This window comes from Paramormyrops kingsleyae, chromosome 19, assembly GCF_048594095.1.
Source record: "Paramormyrops kingsleyae isolate MSU_618 chromosome 19, PKINGS_0.4, whole genome shotgun sequence".
Lineage (NCBI taxonomy): Eukaryota > Metazoa > Chordata > Actinopteri > Osteoglossiformes > Mormyridae > Paramormyrops > Paramormyrops kingsleyae.
In genome coordinates this window covers 4,329,672-4,346,423 of record NC_132815.1, presented here as the reverse complement: position 1 = coordinate 4,346,423, position 16,752 = coordinate 4,329,672, and the positions used below count along the sequence as shown (strand labels likewise).

At 43.7% G+C, this 16,752-nt stretch overlaps 1 protein-coding gene across 1 annotated transcript; it reads left to right on the top strand.

Moving 5' to 3' along the window:
• The first annotated feature begins 1,613 nt into the window (after window positions 1-1,613).
• Window positions 1,614-6,923, top strand: rpf2 (ribosome production factor 2 homolog). The gene is made up of 10 exons (XM_023810166.2): window positions 1,614-1,766; window positions 2,012-2,144; window positions 2,340-2,377; window positions 2,796-2,835; window positions 3,024-3,105; window positions 3,697-3,773; window positions 3,949-4,048; window positions 4,290-4,392; window positions 5,011-5,155; window positions 6,375-6,923. The coding sequence occupies exons 1-10, from the start codon at window positions 1,744-1,746 to the stop codon at window positions 6,552-6,554; spliced, it is 921 nt and encodes a 306-aa protein (XP_023665934.1). The 5' UTR covers window positions 1,614-1,743; the 3' UTR covers window positions 6,555-6,923.
• Window positions 6,924-16,752: the final 9,829 nt, after the last annotated feature.

Here is a 16,752-nt window from a genome sequence, read left to right as displayed (position 1 = left end):
GTGTATGTGTGTCTCATTGGAGGAAAAGACGGGAAAACTGAAGAATTGTGAAATACTTATACAAATCTCAAATTAAGCGTCATTATTAGTCAAATTGCTTTTAAAAAAGACATGGCTTTGGTGACATGAATATTTGTTTTTGTTGAACTCTGAAGACATCTAGTGGTTCTTTTAAGAACTATTGAAATATCTTGATACTGGATTGTCTTACATGAATTCTTACTGTCAGCAGGAGCCTGACAATCACGTCATGAATAAGGGGATTAGAGACATAGAACTTGGTTAACAGATCAGGCACACAGCACAAAATGCTCATTGGGCACTTCTCATGTTTAGAGCTTGGTTGTTTTATTTGTTCTTTTTCTTAATAAATTCTGTCCTCCATCATGTAGTTGGGTGATTTATGGTTTAGAGAGGAAAGTTTGTGCTGATCATTATCTCAGTTGACATAATTCAAGTATATTCATCAGTCCAGGTTGTGGGGGTCGAGAGCCTATCCCAGAAGCCACGGGCACAAGGATGGGAGTAACCCAGGATGGGGTGCTAATCCATTGCAAAGCACGCACGCACACACACACAAAATTAACCTCTGCGTGTTTCTGGTTTGTGGTGGAGAAACCCCACTCCGACATATGGAGAGCATGCAAACGCCACACACATAAAACAAAGAGACCCCAAGTCTGTTCCCAGAGGTGTGAGGCAACAGTCCTAACCACAGACCACCATGCTCCCCCCTGAAAACTCATATTAATTTTAGATTTTATATTCAAATGTTGACTAAGAGAGAATCTATATACCTATATCTGTTTAGCAATACAATATTCCGATCTTATGGAAAACCATATCTAGCTCAGATTTAGCAATATCATACGAGTCACGAAATGCATCGCTTCTCGCCAATCCTCCAAAAAACCGTCCTATTATTGCGTAATATAGGCAATGTTGCCAGGTCCAGCAAAAATCTCCAGCCCAAGGTCTGCTTGAAACCCAACCCACGGAAGCTTAAACTAGCTCAATATCTGAAATCCCAGTATACTGTATCTCAAAGAAATAAACCAGTATTTTGCATGCGATCACGTTCAAATGTCCAACATTTTAAAACCACAGTAGACGTCACGTAGACGGATGAACTCTCTCTCCCCAGGGCTGCCAGCTTTGGTCAGCTGGCTGGAGTGAGATTTACAATTCGAGACAAGTATGCGCACACACACACGGAATTACATGTATGTAACTGTGATTACCTTCTAAATAGTCTGTAGGGTTTGCAAACTACCCCAACGCTTCTGATGTAGCCAATTTCAGGTTTATAATGGAAAAATACGGATTTGCCGTAAGATTGCTCGCGTGAGAGTCTGAAAGCGTGAGTGTCACGCCATATGCGTGAAAGTTTGCAACCCTGCGTCTGTCTGACTTTCTGAGAATAACAATTCAGTATTAGGATTAGGAGCCACTTGCATTCATGATAATTTCTTTTTCCCCTTAGTTCCGCTGCCGCGATAATTATGAAAACAGCTCGAAAACCCGCAACTCGCGACCTCCTAATATTTATCCGCAACTGTATTTTCAAAATATCCCAATTTGACTGCAAAAACCGTGGCCTCAGTATACAAACGGAAATGACGTTGGTACACGTGCATCGCTGGTTTTACTTCCGGTATGTTTTATCACTGAAATTCACGTGGAGTTTGCTGCTCTGTAAAACGTCAAGATCGCAAGAATTAGAAGTCAGGTTCTTATTTGAAAATGACGACCTTGGACAGAGTCGCGTGAGTTTTTACGTTTTGTCTGACGGTGCAAGAACTGATGATGGGGGTTTTGGACCATAATACTGATTGTTTACAGCGTTGCCTTCCTAATAAGATTATTCGGAATAATACTATTCGTCAATTCGTTTCATTTCTCACGAGTTTCACAAGCCATACAGCAACCTAAAGTGTATGATCATTCGAAATTATTCTTAATAAGTCATTTTAAAATGAACCTAACTATGAATGCATTTTATGTTTTACAGAAAACCTAAAACAAAGAGGTCAAAACGATTTCTCCAAAGCAGGGAACCAAAATTAACTGAGAACGTAAAGAATGCCATGATAATTAAAGGCGGTAACACAAGCGAGACCGTCACAAACGCCCTAAAAGATATTGTAAGTATTGTTATTGCTATTATTGTTTAAAATTCAGCCTCCTGCACAGTTTACTCATTGTTCATGAGTTGGTGAATACAAGTATTCATACTGCCATAAACTGAAAAACAAAAAATGTTTTTCTACCTTATTACGTTCTTATTTAAATGTAAGGAAATATACACAAGTGATTTAACAAGCTTTTGTTTTTTCCAGTATTCCTTAAAGAAACCAAATGCAGTTTTGTACAAAAAGTAAGTAGCTGTAAATGTAATCCTCACCGGCGTTTTCCGCGGTTTTGATTATAGTGTTTTGTTTAATAATTGTTTTAATTGTGAGTTTTAACTGTTAAAACTGGTTGTTACGTTCCTGTATGTTAATGGGGGGCAGAATTTATCTGTGTTAGCCTGCTAATGTTTATTTCCTGCCTGGTTTGCATCTGTATCAAGGGGCTGCTCTGATGGGTGACTGACTGAATGACCGTGGTTTTGCAGAAGCTTACAGCATCTTACTCATGTTTCTCAGACTGCTGTGATTCCCTGTGCAGATGGGCTATATATTATTCAAATAAAGTGATCACAGATAAGCTCCTTTTTGTTTCACTCTACTGAGCAGCGAGCCCAAAGGCTAACCTTAAATGGATGATCATATCAAGTGCTCTTTTCTTTGCAGGAAGAATACAGCTCGACCATTTGAAGATCAAACATCATTGGTAAGTATCAAGTGATTCTTCACTTTTAAAGTCAGGTATGACCTCTGACATGTCTGTGCTAATCTTCTGTGAAATCTCGTGTCAGCGTACATATTACAATGTTACTGCTGAATAGTCTGTGACATATAGTATTCAATATTATATACAAACAATTGTATATAAGATTTAATTTCTCTCTCTGACTTCAGGAATTCTTCTCAAAAAAGTCAGACTGCTCCTTGTTTCTGTTCGGCTCACACAACAAGAAACGGCCAAACAACTTCGTATTTGGTACGTTTTTCCTTTGTCCTCCACGTCCTCTGTCGTGAGATGCTTCAGATTAGGACTGAGCGATATGGAGACATTTTATCGTGATTTTTTTCCCCCTGTATTAATAATTATCACAATAAGTCAGATGATTATTTCTTTACTTCATGGCTTCATTTTTGCTTAAAATTCTCTTCGGATTCCCCTTAAATAGATTCAGAAAATGAAAAAGATGACTAAGGACTGCAAATTGAAATGCAATTTTAATCAACGAATCATAAGAAAATAAACTTTTTTATCATAGGGCGTAACACTAGAAAATGTAGACAGTATATTTTGTTCCTGGTTTTCTCTGACTACCCTGCTGTTCGTTCCAGGGAATGGATTTGACTCGAGCTGGACAATATGCCATAATAATGATATTCCACCAGCAGACCTTGGTGGAATTTGTATAAAATCAGTACAGTATTATGTAACACAACAAGTGTTTAGGCTGTATCGGGATATTCAAATTGATGGCAATATGAACGTTCATGATCACAGTGTGTTACTTTATCGATATATCGCCCAGCCAAATTTCAGATTATACATCTGACCCGTGGTTTTGTGTTACAGGACGCATGTTTGATTATCATGTGCTGGACATGATCGAGCTGGGCATCGAGAAATTTGTTTCGCTGAAGGAAATAAAGGTAAAGTCGTATAAGATGTTGCAAGGATTTGTGTGTCAGCACCTAAGTGGGGAACTATCATTGTGAATATCAAGTTTTTAAAGAAGTATCAACACGTTTGATCTAATATTGTATGGGGCTTTAGGGCGTGGGTCTTAAGGAATTAGCCCCTCATGTTAGTCTTCTGCTTGCACAGAGTGCCAGCTGCCCAGAGGGAACCAAACCTCTGCTGGTGTTTGCTGGAGATGCCTTCGACACAATCGGGGAGTATGCTCGTCTGCGGAGCATCCTGATTGGTGAGTTTAGACTTTCAGGACAGTCATTGGAATTCGGTAGTATTTTTTCTTTGAATAAGCTTTTATAACTTGTATTTGGGCCAGTTTTTACTATAACATATTGATACAAGATTATTGTAAGTGGTTCCAGTCGGCTGTGATTCTGTGCGAGGTTTCAGGAAGCTCCTCTGAAATGAGCACTGCAGAGTGAACATTCACTCATTCCCACCTTGTGATGCGATTCCATCTCCCTTATTTACAGATTTCTTCAGGGGACCGACCGTTTCCGCCATTCGGCTGGCAGGACTGGAGCACATCCTTCACTTCACGGCCCTGGATGGAAAAATCTACATGCGCAGCTACAGGTGTGTTCATCTCCTACTTCCAGCTGTCCAGCTGCCTCCCTGTTCCTCCATACCAATGCAAACTCCCAGCTTATACTCCATGCTTTCGCTGACTGAGACACTAGTCTGCCGCAGCGCTGTATCCCAAAGCTAGAATCACCCTATAGTGCTGTTTCCATTGACCTAGATCGATGTTCCTCAACCGGGGCCTCGGGGCCTCCAGATGGTCCACGCTTTAGCTCCTGGGAGCCGGGGGGGAGTAAGATTATGGACCGTCTGGGGGGCGCCTGAGGACTAGATTGAGAAACACTGACCTAGATTTTGCGCATTTTGAAGATCTGAACTGAAAAGCTCTTAATGGAAACAACCTTCAAAACAATCCTCACATATTGCAAAGAAAGTTTTTGCATTCTCTTGAGGTGGCTTTGTAAAGTCTCAAAAGAAGTAATTTACAGAACTGCAGTGGAAATAGAATATGCTTTGTTGACCTATAAAATTAGCTTATTTGTGCAGGAATTTAATGGAAGCTTGGCTCCTGATACTTTTGTACTGCCGTCTGCGTTTCTTCAGCGATGTCAGCTGCCGTTTGCTCAGTTTGCGGATGTCCTTTCTGCATTGTCCTCTCCTCTTCCGGCGCAGAGTTTTGCTGAAGAAGTCGGGCTGTCGGACCCCCAGGATCGAGCTGGAGGAAATGGGCCCCTCGTTCGATTTCATCCTTCGCAGAACGCACCTGGCGTCCGATGACCTGTACAAGACGGCCCACAAGCAGCCCAAGGCCCTAAAGGTGGGAGTGGTCAACAGAATCAGAATCAGTTTTATTAGCCAAGTATGCAGTCATACAAAATTTGACATGGTGTATTTGACAGGGCTGCAAAGTATCACATTACGATTATATCACACATGCACAATAATCACCAGAAATGTATATGATGGGCGTAAACATTTTTCCGGACGCCAGCTTTTCAGTACTATAAAGAAGCTTACTTGCACCCACGATTTTGTAAGCAGATTAGTTGTGCGCCTGAAATATTAATGAGAGTTTAATTGTGTTATGATGCTCAAATCTGCATAAAATGCAGCATATCCTTATGTTTATTACCTTCGGTTAGCACGCCGTATACCACTGTTTTGTTATATCATGGAAGCGATAAGCACTGAAGTGGCGGTGAAGACAGGGACAGCTCAGAACATCTTTTAAAAGAGCAGACATTGTGGTTAAACAAGGTAAAAAGACATCATGGTGTGGCAGGAATTTTTGCAGTTTGAAGTCCGACACGTTTATTAAAAACAAGGAAACGGCAAGTATTTTAGGTGTACTACTATATTTACTTATCAAATTATGTATGTAAGTAAATGACCATATATTACTGAAAAGCCAGCATCCAGACAAAAATTTATAGCATGTTGTCATCTACAGTCCTGGTTATTATTGCACATGCATGATATAATCCTGATGTGATATTCTGCATGCCTAGTTTTTGTTCCTAATAAACACAAAAACTAAGACTACAGGGATTAGAATAATGGATGTATTCATAGATATGCATAAAAATCATGTATTCTGAAGTAAAATGCAGATATGCAATAGTCCAGAGGCAGCCTGTGGGTCAGGTGTTGAGTAGTGTAGCTGTTCATTTCTCAGTCTAGTGGTTCTGTTGGGCTGGAACCATCTCCCTGAAGGGAGAATTTTGTAGAGTATAATTGTGTGTTCATGTTGCTTCAACCACTGCAGTCATGTTGTTTTGGTAGAGATTGGCCTTGGAAAATGTTCAGATGCTATTTTCCCTGTAGAGGGGGAACAGGTGGCTCTGGCAGCTTGTTTATCTGTCTCTGGAAACTGGACAAAGGCAGCTCATAATTGGTGTTTTCTGTAATAGTAGTAGTATGCACTGTAAAATTAACTCTTTAATTACACAACTTTGCATGAGTGGTCAGGTAATTATACTGCTGTGTTTTGAAACGGAAATGTCGTAAGTCATTAAATTGTTTGCATACTGTTGCAGCCGAAGAACAAGAAGAACGTTTCCCACAATGTTTTTGGCACCAAGTTTGGACGCCTGCACATGCAGAAGCAGAACCTGGACAAACTGCAAACTCGCAAGATGAAGGGTTTGCGCAAGAGGGGCGGCGATGTCATGCAGGGCGAGGACGCCGTGTCCCCGAAAAAATCCAGAGACGAATGAAGTCTGATCTGGAGTCTGCTCCCCAAAAACTCCAGTGAACGGAACTAGGAAACATGCTGATGATATTTAAGATGAAAGGGGCTGGCACGTATGTGAAGGTGCTCCGCTTATCTTTCCTCAACCAAGCTAAATACTCAGAGAAACCAAATGAAATCAGTAAGAAAATGCTAATTTTATTGAATTAACCGTAATAGAATGCAGAATCACATATATGCCAGCCCTTGAGAGCCACGACCAGAGACCTTGCATAAAGTGGGCATCTTGGGGATACCTTTGGACTATTTTCGCACCTTGAGGAATGTGGGGTATTCTCTTTCCAGCTCAATGCATTGTTGCATAATTGAATAAAATGAACTTTGATAGAAAGGCGTGGAACTTGTCTTGGCATTTCAGGTTTCCATCACATTTACAGTGCACCATGAAATTTGAGGAGCTCCGTCAGATAAGGGGCTGACTGCTTTCTGATTAGAGGTCAATTTAGCCATTTTGGCACATTGCTATACTGCTGAAGACAAAAAAAACATTTATATAAGAAGGTAACTGCAACCCTCAACTGCACGTTAGTATAAACCACGTGTATTACTCTTTAATAGAAGCTTCCAGTATTTTATATCTTGTGGGTAAACGCCGGATAAAGATTTGCTGTATTTGGTAATTGATTTTCATGTTGACTGCCAGAGGGAGACAGTTTACACCCATAGAAACATATTATCATGCCATATTGCAGGGTTATTCAAATCACGGTCCTAAAAGGCCAAGCACTGCTGATTTTCCAGCCGTCCTTTATCTGTCAATCAGGTGTGAAGCCTCTGTGGCCAATCAGAATCATTAACTAATAAACTAACTGCCTGGAAGAACTGGAAACACGGCCTGGATTTGTGATTCAGGGCTAGATTTCAGATCCCGCAATATTGTTTTAGAATGTTTTAATCACTTTACAATTCATACATTCCAGCTGATTTTTTAAATAACTGTCCATAGGCTTCAGTATGGAGTTGGTCCCTCCTTTGCAACGATAACAGCTGCCAGTCTTCTGGGACAGTTTTCCACAAGATTTTGGACTGTGTCTGTGGGAATTATTGCCCATTCATCCAGAAGAGCATTTGTAAGGTCAGGCACTGATGTTGGACATGAAGGCCTGGCTCACAGTCTCTATCCTACAGTAGTTCAAGGTGCTCAATGGGGTTGAGGTCAGTACTCTGTGCGGAACAATCAAGTTCTTCCACACCAAATTCACCCATCTATGTCTTTACAGACCTTGCTTTGTGCACTGGGGCACAGTCGTGCTGGAACAGAAATGGGCCTTCCCCAAACTGTTCACACGAAGTTGGAAGCATAGAATTGTCCAAAATGTCATGGAATGCTGAAGCATTAAGAGTTCTCTAGTTTTTGTGCTGGGGTAATGCCAGACGGAGTTTCTTATTGTGTCAACATCGGTTACTTTTACATATTATGTGCCCCAGCACCCTGTTCTGTCTGTCACTGCCTGGCGGAGTGTCTGTTGTTTCTGAATGCTTCCATTTTGCAATGATACCAGTTACAGTCACTGGAATATCCAGAAGGAAAGAAATTTCACAAATTGACTTATTGCAAAGGCAGCATCCTATGACAGTACCACACCTGAATTCACTGAGCTCTTTTACAAATGTTTGTAAACCTGACTGCATGGCTAGATGCTTGATTTTACACACTTGTAGCAATGGGTCTGAATGAAACACCTGGGGGTATTCCCTAAAAGTAGCTAAAGAAAGCCAAACTTTCCCAAAAAAAAGTCAGACTCAAACTAGCGCCATCTCTAAACTAAACGCGGTTCAGCTTTAACTAATCAAGGCTCATACAAGACAGACTTGCATAGTCTCACTTAGTGCGCACACCCGCGATATTTAAGAAGCCAAACGAATGGATGAACGGTAGATCGATCAAATGAGTCGGAAAGCATGTAAAACGTGAGCGGTGGTTCCCCCCCGCTGCAGAATAAACGCTGCTGATGGAGCTGTATGAAGAATACAAAGATATAATCGCTAAAAAAAAAGGAAATACTGCGGCCATAAATACAGCCAGGGAGTTGGCTTGGCCACGAATTGCAGATAGACTACGTAAGTTACATAAATGTTACAAGTGCCTAATATGGTGGTACAGTGCTTTATGCTGTCGCCTTACACCGCGAAAGTTTCTGGTTTGATCCCCATAGCCAACGGGTAATCTGATGGGTTAACTTCACGCGTCATTTTTACTGTATAATAATGCTATTCTGTATTATTTGATCTCCGTAAAATACTTTCAGTCGCATCCGTGTGAAATTTTCTGCACAAATAACCGTGTCTTGTCTTTGCTTTTTATTAATAAACTTTCAAAGTAGACTATGACTAAACAAAATATAAAAATATCTTCCTGTTCATATTTTAACGGATTTTTTTTTCCATTGCACTTCATGTTTGACCTTTGTAGTATGGGTATGCCTTTATTTTAATTATTTTGGAATTAATTGGAATGCTGAGACGTAATTTTTATCATCTTTTGGGACTCTCTCAGTTACCACCAGAGTGCGAATTACCCCTCCATAATTGGGGGGTACTGCCTTCATAACACTTCTGACCATTATGGTCCGCTACCGCGTCAATACGAATAGTCGCCACCAGGATCAATGTTAAGACTGCAAGATGCACCAGGGGTGTTTACTAACATGTATGCAACACACGGTCATGGTCTGGACATGCGACAAAATCAGAATCAATACAGAAGATCTCATTATCCTTATCCCTATCCAAAAGAACTTGATTTTGCTAACTCCCAGGAATTATCCTAGGAGAAGTATACTAGTAAAAGTAATAAGCCTATACATTTACAAACAGCCTGGTCTGGTCCCGCAGTCTGCTGTTATTCCTGCCCTCTCAGCCCCCCCAGCTCCAACAGCCTTCAGAAATAAATATTTGTCTATTAGGCTAATATCTGTCTTGATGATACAGTAGATCTTAAAGTACAGCCTAATTTCTAACTCACCTCTTGGTCCTGCGCGCTGTCCTCATCCTGCCATCTCCCTGCTGCCTGCACACTGTCCTCATCCTGCCATCTTCCTGCTGCCTGCTGACTGCCCTGCACACTGCCCTCATCCTGCCATCTTCCTGCTGCCTGCCCTCATCCTGCCATCTCCCTGCTGCCTGCTGACTGTCCTGCACACTGTCCTCATCCTGCCATCTCCCTGCTGCCTGCACACTGTCCTCATCCTGCCATCTTCCTGCTGCCTGCCCTCATCCTGCCATCTCCCTGCTGCCTGCCCTCATCCTGCCATCTCCCTGCTGCCTGCTGACTGTCCTCATCCTGCCATCTCCCTGCACACTGTCCTGCTCACTGTCCTCATCCTGCCATCTTCCTGCTGCCTGCACATTGTCCTCATCCTGCCATCTTCCTGCTGCCTGCTGACTGTCCTCATCCTGCCATCTCCCTGCACACTGTCCTGCTCACTGTCCTCATCCTGCCATCTTCCTGCTGCCTGCACATTGTCCTCATCCTGCCATCTTCCTGCTGCCTGCACACTGTCCTCATCCTGCCATCTTCCTGCTGCCTGCCCTCATCCTGCCATCTCCCTGCTGCCTGCCCTCATCCTGCCATCTCCCTGCTGCCTGCTGACTGTCCTCATCCTGCCATCTTCCTGCTGCCTGCACACTGTCCTCATCCTGCCATCTTCCTGCTGCCTGCTCACTGTCCTCATCCTGCCATCTCCCTGCTCACTGTCCTGCACACTGTCCTCATCCTGCCATCTCCCTGCTCACTGTCCTCATCCTGCCATCTCCCTGCTCACTGTCCTCATCCTGCCATCTCCCTGCTCACTGTCCTCATCCTGCCATCTCCCTGCTCACTGTCCTCATCCTGCCATCTCCCTGCTCACTGTCCTCATCCTGCCATCTCCCTGCTCACTGTCCTCATCCTGCCATCTCCCTGCTCACTGTCCTCATCCTGCCATCTCCCTGCTCACTGTCCTCATCCTGCCATCTCCCTGCTCACTGTCCTCATCCTGCCATCTCCCTGCTCACTGTCCTCATCCTGCCATCTCCCTGCTCACTGTCCTCATCCTGCCATCTCCCTGCTCACTGTCCTCATCCTGCCATCTCCCTGCTCACTGTCCTCATCCTGCCATCTCCCTGCTCACTGTCCTCATCCTGCCATCTCCCTGCTCACTGTCCTCATCCTGCCATCTCCCTGCTCACTGTCCTGCACACTGTCCTGCACACTGTCCTCATCCTGCCATCTTCCTGCTGCCTGCTCACTGCCCTCATCCTGCCATCTTCCTGCTGCCTGCACACTGTCCTCATCCTGCCATCTTCCTGCTGCCTGCTCACTGTCCTCATCCTGCCATCTCCCTGCTGCCTGCTCACTGTCCTCATCCTGCCATCTCCCTGCTGCCTGCACACTGTCCTCATCCTGCCATCTCCCTGCTCACTGTCCTCATCCTGCCATCTCCCTGCTCACTGTCCTCATCCTGCCATCTCCCTGCTCACTGTCCTCATCCTGCCATCTCCCTGCTCACTGTCCTCATCCTGCCATCTCCCTGCTCACTGTCCTCATCCTGCCATCTCCCTGCTCACTGTCCTCATCCTGCCATCTCCCTGCTCACTGTCCTCATCCTGCCATCTCCCTGCTCACTGTCCTCATCCTGCCATCTCCCTGCTCACTGTCCTCATCCTGCCATCTCCCTGCTCACTGTCCTCATCCTGCCATCTCCCTGCTCACTGTCCTCATCCTGCCATCTCCCTGCTCACTGTCCTCATCCTGCCATCTCCCTGCTCACTGTCCTCATCCTGCCATCTCCCTGCTCACTGTCCTCATCCTGCCATCTCCCTGCTCACTGTCCTGCACACTGTCCTCATCCTGCTCACTGTCCTGCACACTGTCCTCATCCTGCTCACTGTCCTGCACACTGTCCTCATCCTGCCATCTCCCTGCTCACTGTCCTCATCCTGCCATCTCCCTGCTCACTGTCCTGCACACTGTCCTCATCCTGCTCACTGTCCTGCACACTGTCCTCATCCTGCTCACTGTCCTGCACACTGTCCTCATCCTGCCATCTCCCTGCTCACTGTCCTCATCCTGCCATCTCCCTGCTCACTGTCCTCATCCTGCCATCTCCCTGCTCACTGTCCTCATCCTGTCCTCATCCTGCCATCTCCCTGCTCACTGTCCTCATCCTGCCATCTCCCTGCTCACTGTCCTCATCCTGCCATCTCCCTGCTCACTGTCCTCATCCTGCCATCTCCCTGCTGCCTGCACACTGTCCTCATCCTGCCATCTCCCTGCTCACTGTCCTCATCCTGCCATCTCCCTGCACACTGTCCTGCACACTGTCCTGCACACTGTCCTCATCCTGCACACTGTCCTGCACACTGTCCTGCACACTGTCCTCATCCTGCCATCTCCCTGCACACTGTCCTCATCCTGCCATCTCCCTGCTCACTGTCCTCATCCTGCCATCTCCCTGCTCACTGTCCTCATCCTGCCATCTCCCTGCTCACTGTCCTCATCCTGCCATCTCCCTGCTCACTGTCCTCATCCTGCCATCTCCCTGCTCACTGTCCTCATCCTGCCATCTTCCTGCTGCCTGCTCACTGTCCTCATCCTGCCATCTCCCTGCTGCCTGCACACTGTCCTCATCCTGCCATCTTCCTGCTGCCTGCTCACTGTCCTGATCCTGCCATCTCCCTGCTGCCTGCTCACTGTCCTGATCCTGCCATCTCCCTGCTCACTGTCCTCATCCTGCCATCTTCCTGCTGCCTGCTCACTGTCCTCATCCTGCCATCTCCCTGCTCACTGTCCTCATCCTGCCATCTCCCTGCTCACTGTCCTCATCCTGCCATCTTCCTGCTGCCTGCTCACTGTCCTCATCCTGCCATCTCCCTGCTGCCTGCACACTGTCCTCATCCTGCCATCTCCCTGCTCACTGTCCTCATCCTGCCATCTTCCTGCTCACTGTCCTCATCCTGCCATCTCCCTGCTCACTGTCCTCATCCTGCCATCTTCCTGCTGCCTGCACACTGTCCTCATCCTGCCATCTCCCTGCTGCCTGCTCACTGTCCTCATCCTGCCATCTCCCTGCTGCCTGCACACTGTCCTCATCCTGCCATCTCCCTGCTGCCTGCACACTGTCCTCATCCTGCCATCTTCCTGCTGCCTGCACACTGTGCTCATCCTGCCATCTTCCTGCTGCCTGCACACTGTGCTCATCCTGCCATCTTCCTGCTGCCTGCACACTGTGCTCATCCTGCCATCTTCCTGCTGCCTGCACACTGTGCTCATCCTGCCATCTTCCTGCTGCCTGCACACTGTGCTCATCCTGCCATCTCCCTGCTGCCTGCACACTGTCCTCATCCTGCCATCTTCCTGCTGCCTGCACACTGTCCTCATCCTGCCATCTTCCTGCTGCCTGCACACTGTCCTCATCCTGCCATCTCCCTGCTGCCTGCACACTGTCCTCATCCTGCCATCTTCCTGCTGCCTGCACACTGTGCTCATCCTGCCATCTCCCTGCTCCTGTGCCTCTCCTGCCTTCTGCTGACCACCACTTTCCTTCATACACATTAACAGTTTGCAAAACTGCACCTATACTTTTGGTGTAATGTTCTGTAGCTCTCAACAGTAATGTTTCCTACTTACTCTTCTTTTACCACCAAAAACGTGTCTGATGTCTCCATCTTTCCTTTTCCTCATAGTGTGTCTGTGAATAAAATCTAATCTATGTTTAACAAAACAGTATCTGGGCTATCAGATGAAGCTTCTAAAAATGTTCATAAATATGAAATTGTGGAATGCAGAATCAATACCACTAAAATTAAAATAATAGGGTTTATAAAATGACCATGATCGATTTTACCTCACCAAATAAGCCTGATTTAAATAGAAAACTTAGCTTATCTTGCTAGTTAACGTAACTAACGTTAACTGTATCGGCCTCAGAAGGACATTGGTAAGTAATTCAACTTATAAAGACGTCAGCTTGCATTAGTAGATGAAACACTTAAACGAATAAATGAAGGTTGTAAAATAACACATTTTCAACATGCTAGACTTCTGCTGGCTACTTACATTTACCAATGCACGACAAACAGTACCATGACAGACAAACACAATGAACTGGTCACTCAATGAGAATGAATGACGCAACCGACTGGCTAAGTTGCTTCTATCGCAGAGGTGGGTAAAATGGTACGGTCCACACTAGGGGTGTCTGAAATCGTTTTACATAAAATTTTCCTACAAGGTGAGGTTATCTTTTAATTTTTTTTTTTACAACGAGATAAAGATGTTAAGACCCCCCCCCCCCCAAACTGCTATTTTTGTCTATTTGGGGGGGTCTGGGTCTTGATCGGGTGTACTGTACCCCCCGTAATTCGAACCATGGTTACCCAGCAAACAATTTTCGGTTCGGCGAATGTTCGCTAAGCGGTGCGGGAACGTTACACGATCACTTAAGCGAACGTTCCGCTAACGTAATTCAGGAAAGTTTTATTAACGTTCTCGGAAGGTTTGTTTTTGAGAAACTGTACAGTTCGCGGACTTAAATAATTCAATATTGTAATAATTCTCTCTCCAGTTCCCGTCGAGGATTAGTAAAACACCGAAATTACCAAAAGTCCAAAATAATCCCAAAAATATACAAATGTAAAACAACTTATAACAAATTATCAGAAACAGAAATTAAACATTTCACTTAGCTTGTTCAAATGTGTTTTATTATACAACATATGTATTATACATTTGTATATTTATAATGATAAATACCAAAATACATTTAAAATAAATTAATAAAATAACATTATAAAGAAATGGTTGGGGCCGAGGGGTCACTGCAGCCAAAATGAACAGATGTAATCTCACTCTAAACATTCGATGAAACTTGAGAGCGTGTCATAATATTTTTTCCAGTATTATAACATTAACATGATAATACATTTTTCAATGGTCATGTATGACTAAATGTAAATGCAGAAAACATCATGTTGAAGCTCATTGCTCCTAGTTAGAGTTCTGGGGTATTACATATAATTCTCTCAGAAATCCTGTCAGGTTAGCATAGCTATCTTACGTTGAAAGTTAATTAATTAATTAATTAATTAAATAAAATCTTAGAAATTCTGTCAGATTAGTGCGTGTAATGGTAAAAACGTTACATGAAATCTTCTCTGAAATCATCTAATATAATATAATATGACATATATACTTAGACATTCTATACAACATTTACATCACTTCTCTCTAAGCTGCTGGTTACCCCGACGACGAGTAACGTCCGCGAGCGCACGTCGTCTTTTTCAAATCTGACGCACTAGGCGCCGGCGTTCTGTATCAGGGACCAATCGATTAACTTCATGTGTCAAGTACTGATGGAATACCCGGATGGGCTTTCGTTTTTTGTATTAAATAGAGTGCACACTGGAGACAATTTTAATGGGCATTCAAATTTATAGATCAGTGTTGATAAACACATCACAGCACACAGTGCACAATAAAATGTGTCTTCTGCATTTAACCAATATGCCCTAAAGGTTATTTTATGGTTCTATAAAAATAACCTCAAGGGAACATTCACAGAACGTTAGTAAAAGGATACAAAAATGTACCCTTAGTAGAACCTTCAGGAAACATTCCCTAAAGGTTCTCCCAAGGTTCCACAAAATGTGACCTTTAGAAAACGTTCTAGGAACGTTTGTAAAAGGTCACATTTTGTGGAACCCTTTTTGAATGTTCCAAGAACGTTCTCTGAAGGTTGGAACCTTCGGGGAACCTTTAGGGAACATTTCCTGATGGTTCCATGTTTGCTGGGTCTGCAGAACTTTTCCCCTGCCCATCTCTTCTGCATTCAACACATCAACTGAGTACTGAATGTCGGCTTATGTTATATGTGATAGCCCTAGTCGAAATTTTTCTGTCTGCCTGTGTGTCATGTTTCTCATTCGCAGTTTCTTATCCACAAGATCCTTGCCACCTTAAACTAGTGATGGGCAAATGAAGCTTCAAGAACCATCTGCTGTATTTTTTGACCTCACTAGATGGCGCTCTTGGCTTGCTTTGAGGCATGCTTTGAGCCCTTTTTTGAACAGACAGCACCATCTAGTGGAGTAAAAAAAAACATCAAATAGTTTATAAGTATCATTTTGCCCATCACTACCTTAAACGCCCTTTGAAATCTATTATGTCTATTAAGACTTACTGAAAAACAATTTTACTGTCAAGTTTACTGGGAGGGTGAAGTTAAAGTAACGGCAAGACATTAAGTGCACCCTTTCCGTGATGCCAAATGACATTGGCACATAGATTGAAATGGGCCCGAATGTTAAATTGTTTGAAGCAACAATATTCCAAGGTATAAAATAATCGTGCAAAAACAATGAAAAGTTGGACAAAATCAGGACGGCAATCAAAAAGGTTATCTATAGGCCTAATTCGCATATTAGGTGAAAAAAGCAAAAAAGTTAAAATGGCTTAACGGACATTTCTTTTCTGAATATTAAGTATTTTATTTTAATGACATTGATGGCATTTGGACAAATTACCTAAAAAAATACATAGCTTTAACATTTGGTTTGTATGCTTGTGTTACGACGTTGCTTGTAAAATCCGCTCAGGAAAAGCCACGGAACTTAGATTTTAAAGACAAACGATTACATGAAGGACGTCGTATAGTATCGACTCGAATATTTGGTAGATGTGTGTCTACACTAGATGTCGCTGTAAACTCCCATAAGGCACCAACAATAGTGTATATAGCATATTACAGAACTGCTCCGAATTTGGAATTTTAAGAAACATGTGAGTGTTTCAGATTTATAGGTACTGGACATTATATGATGCGTGAATACCACATGTATCTTGGGAAGATCACTTTTACCTTAAGGAATGTACAATTGAGAAAGCAGGGTCTGACAGACATTGTTACGTGCCACACCAAATAATTCTCTATTACTGTTGTCCAGTATTACCTGCAAAAGCATGGTATTTCAGCACGGCTAAACTTAAAGTAGTAATGTAGGAAGTGAATGCTTTTAATATAGGACTAAATAATTGACATAATTAGTTAAGCTCACTACTATACCATTTGTGCGTGGCTTGCCATTACTCTTGAATTGAGAGCATAGTGTCCAATGAGCGAATCTGTCCTACGAATGTCCCGCCCCGAATCTGAAGTATTTTACAATGTTGCAACACTGCT

Excerpts from the sequence above, each read along its gene's own strand:
- rpf2 (XM_023810166.2), top strand. The coding sequence starts at position 1,744 with ATGACGACCTTGGACAGAGTCGC. Across the intron at positions 3,774-3,948 it reads TTTCGCTGAAGGAAATAAAG|AGTGCCAGCTGCCCAGAGGG; the intron begins GTAAAGTCGTAT and ends CTGCTTGCACAG. Across the intron at positions 5,156-6,374 it reads AGCAGCCCAAGGCCCTAAAG|CCGAAGAACAAGAAGAACGT; the intron begins GTGGGAGTGGTC and ends ATACTGTTGCAG.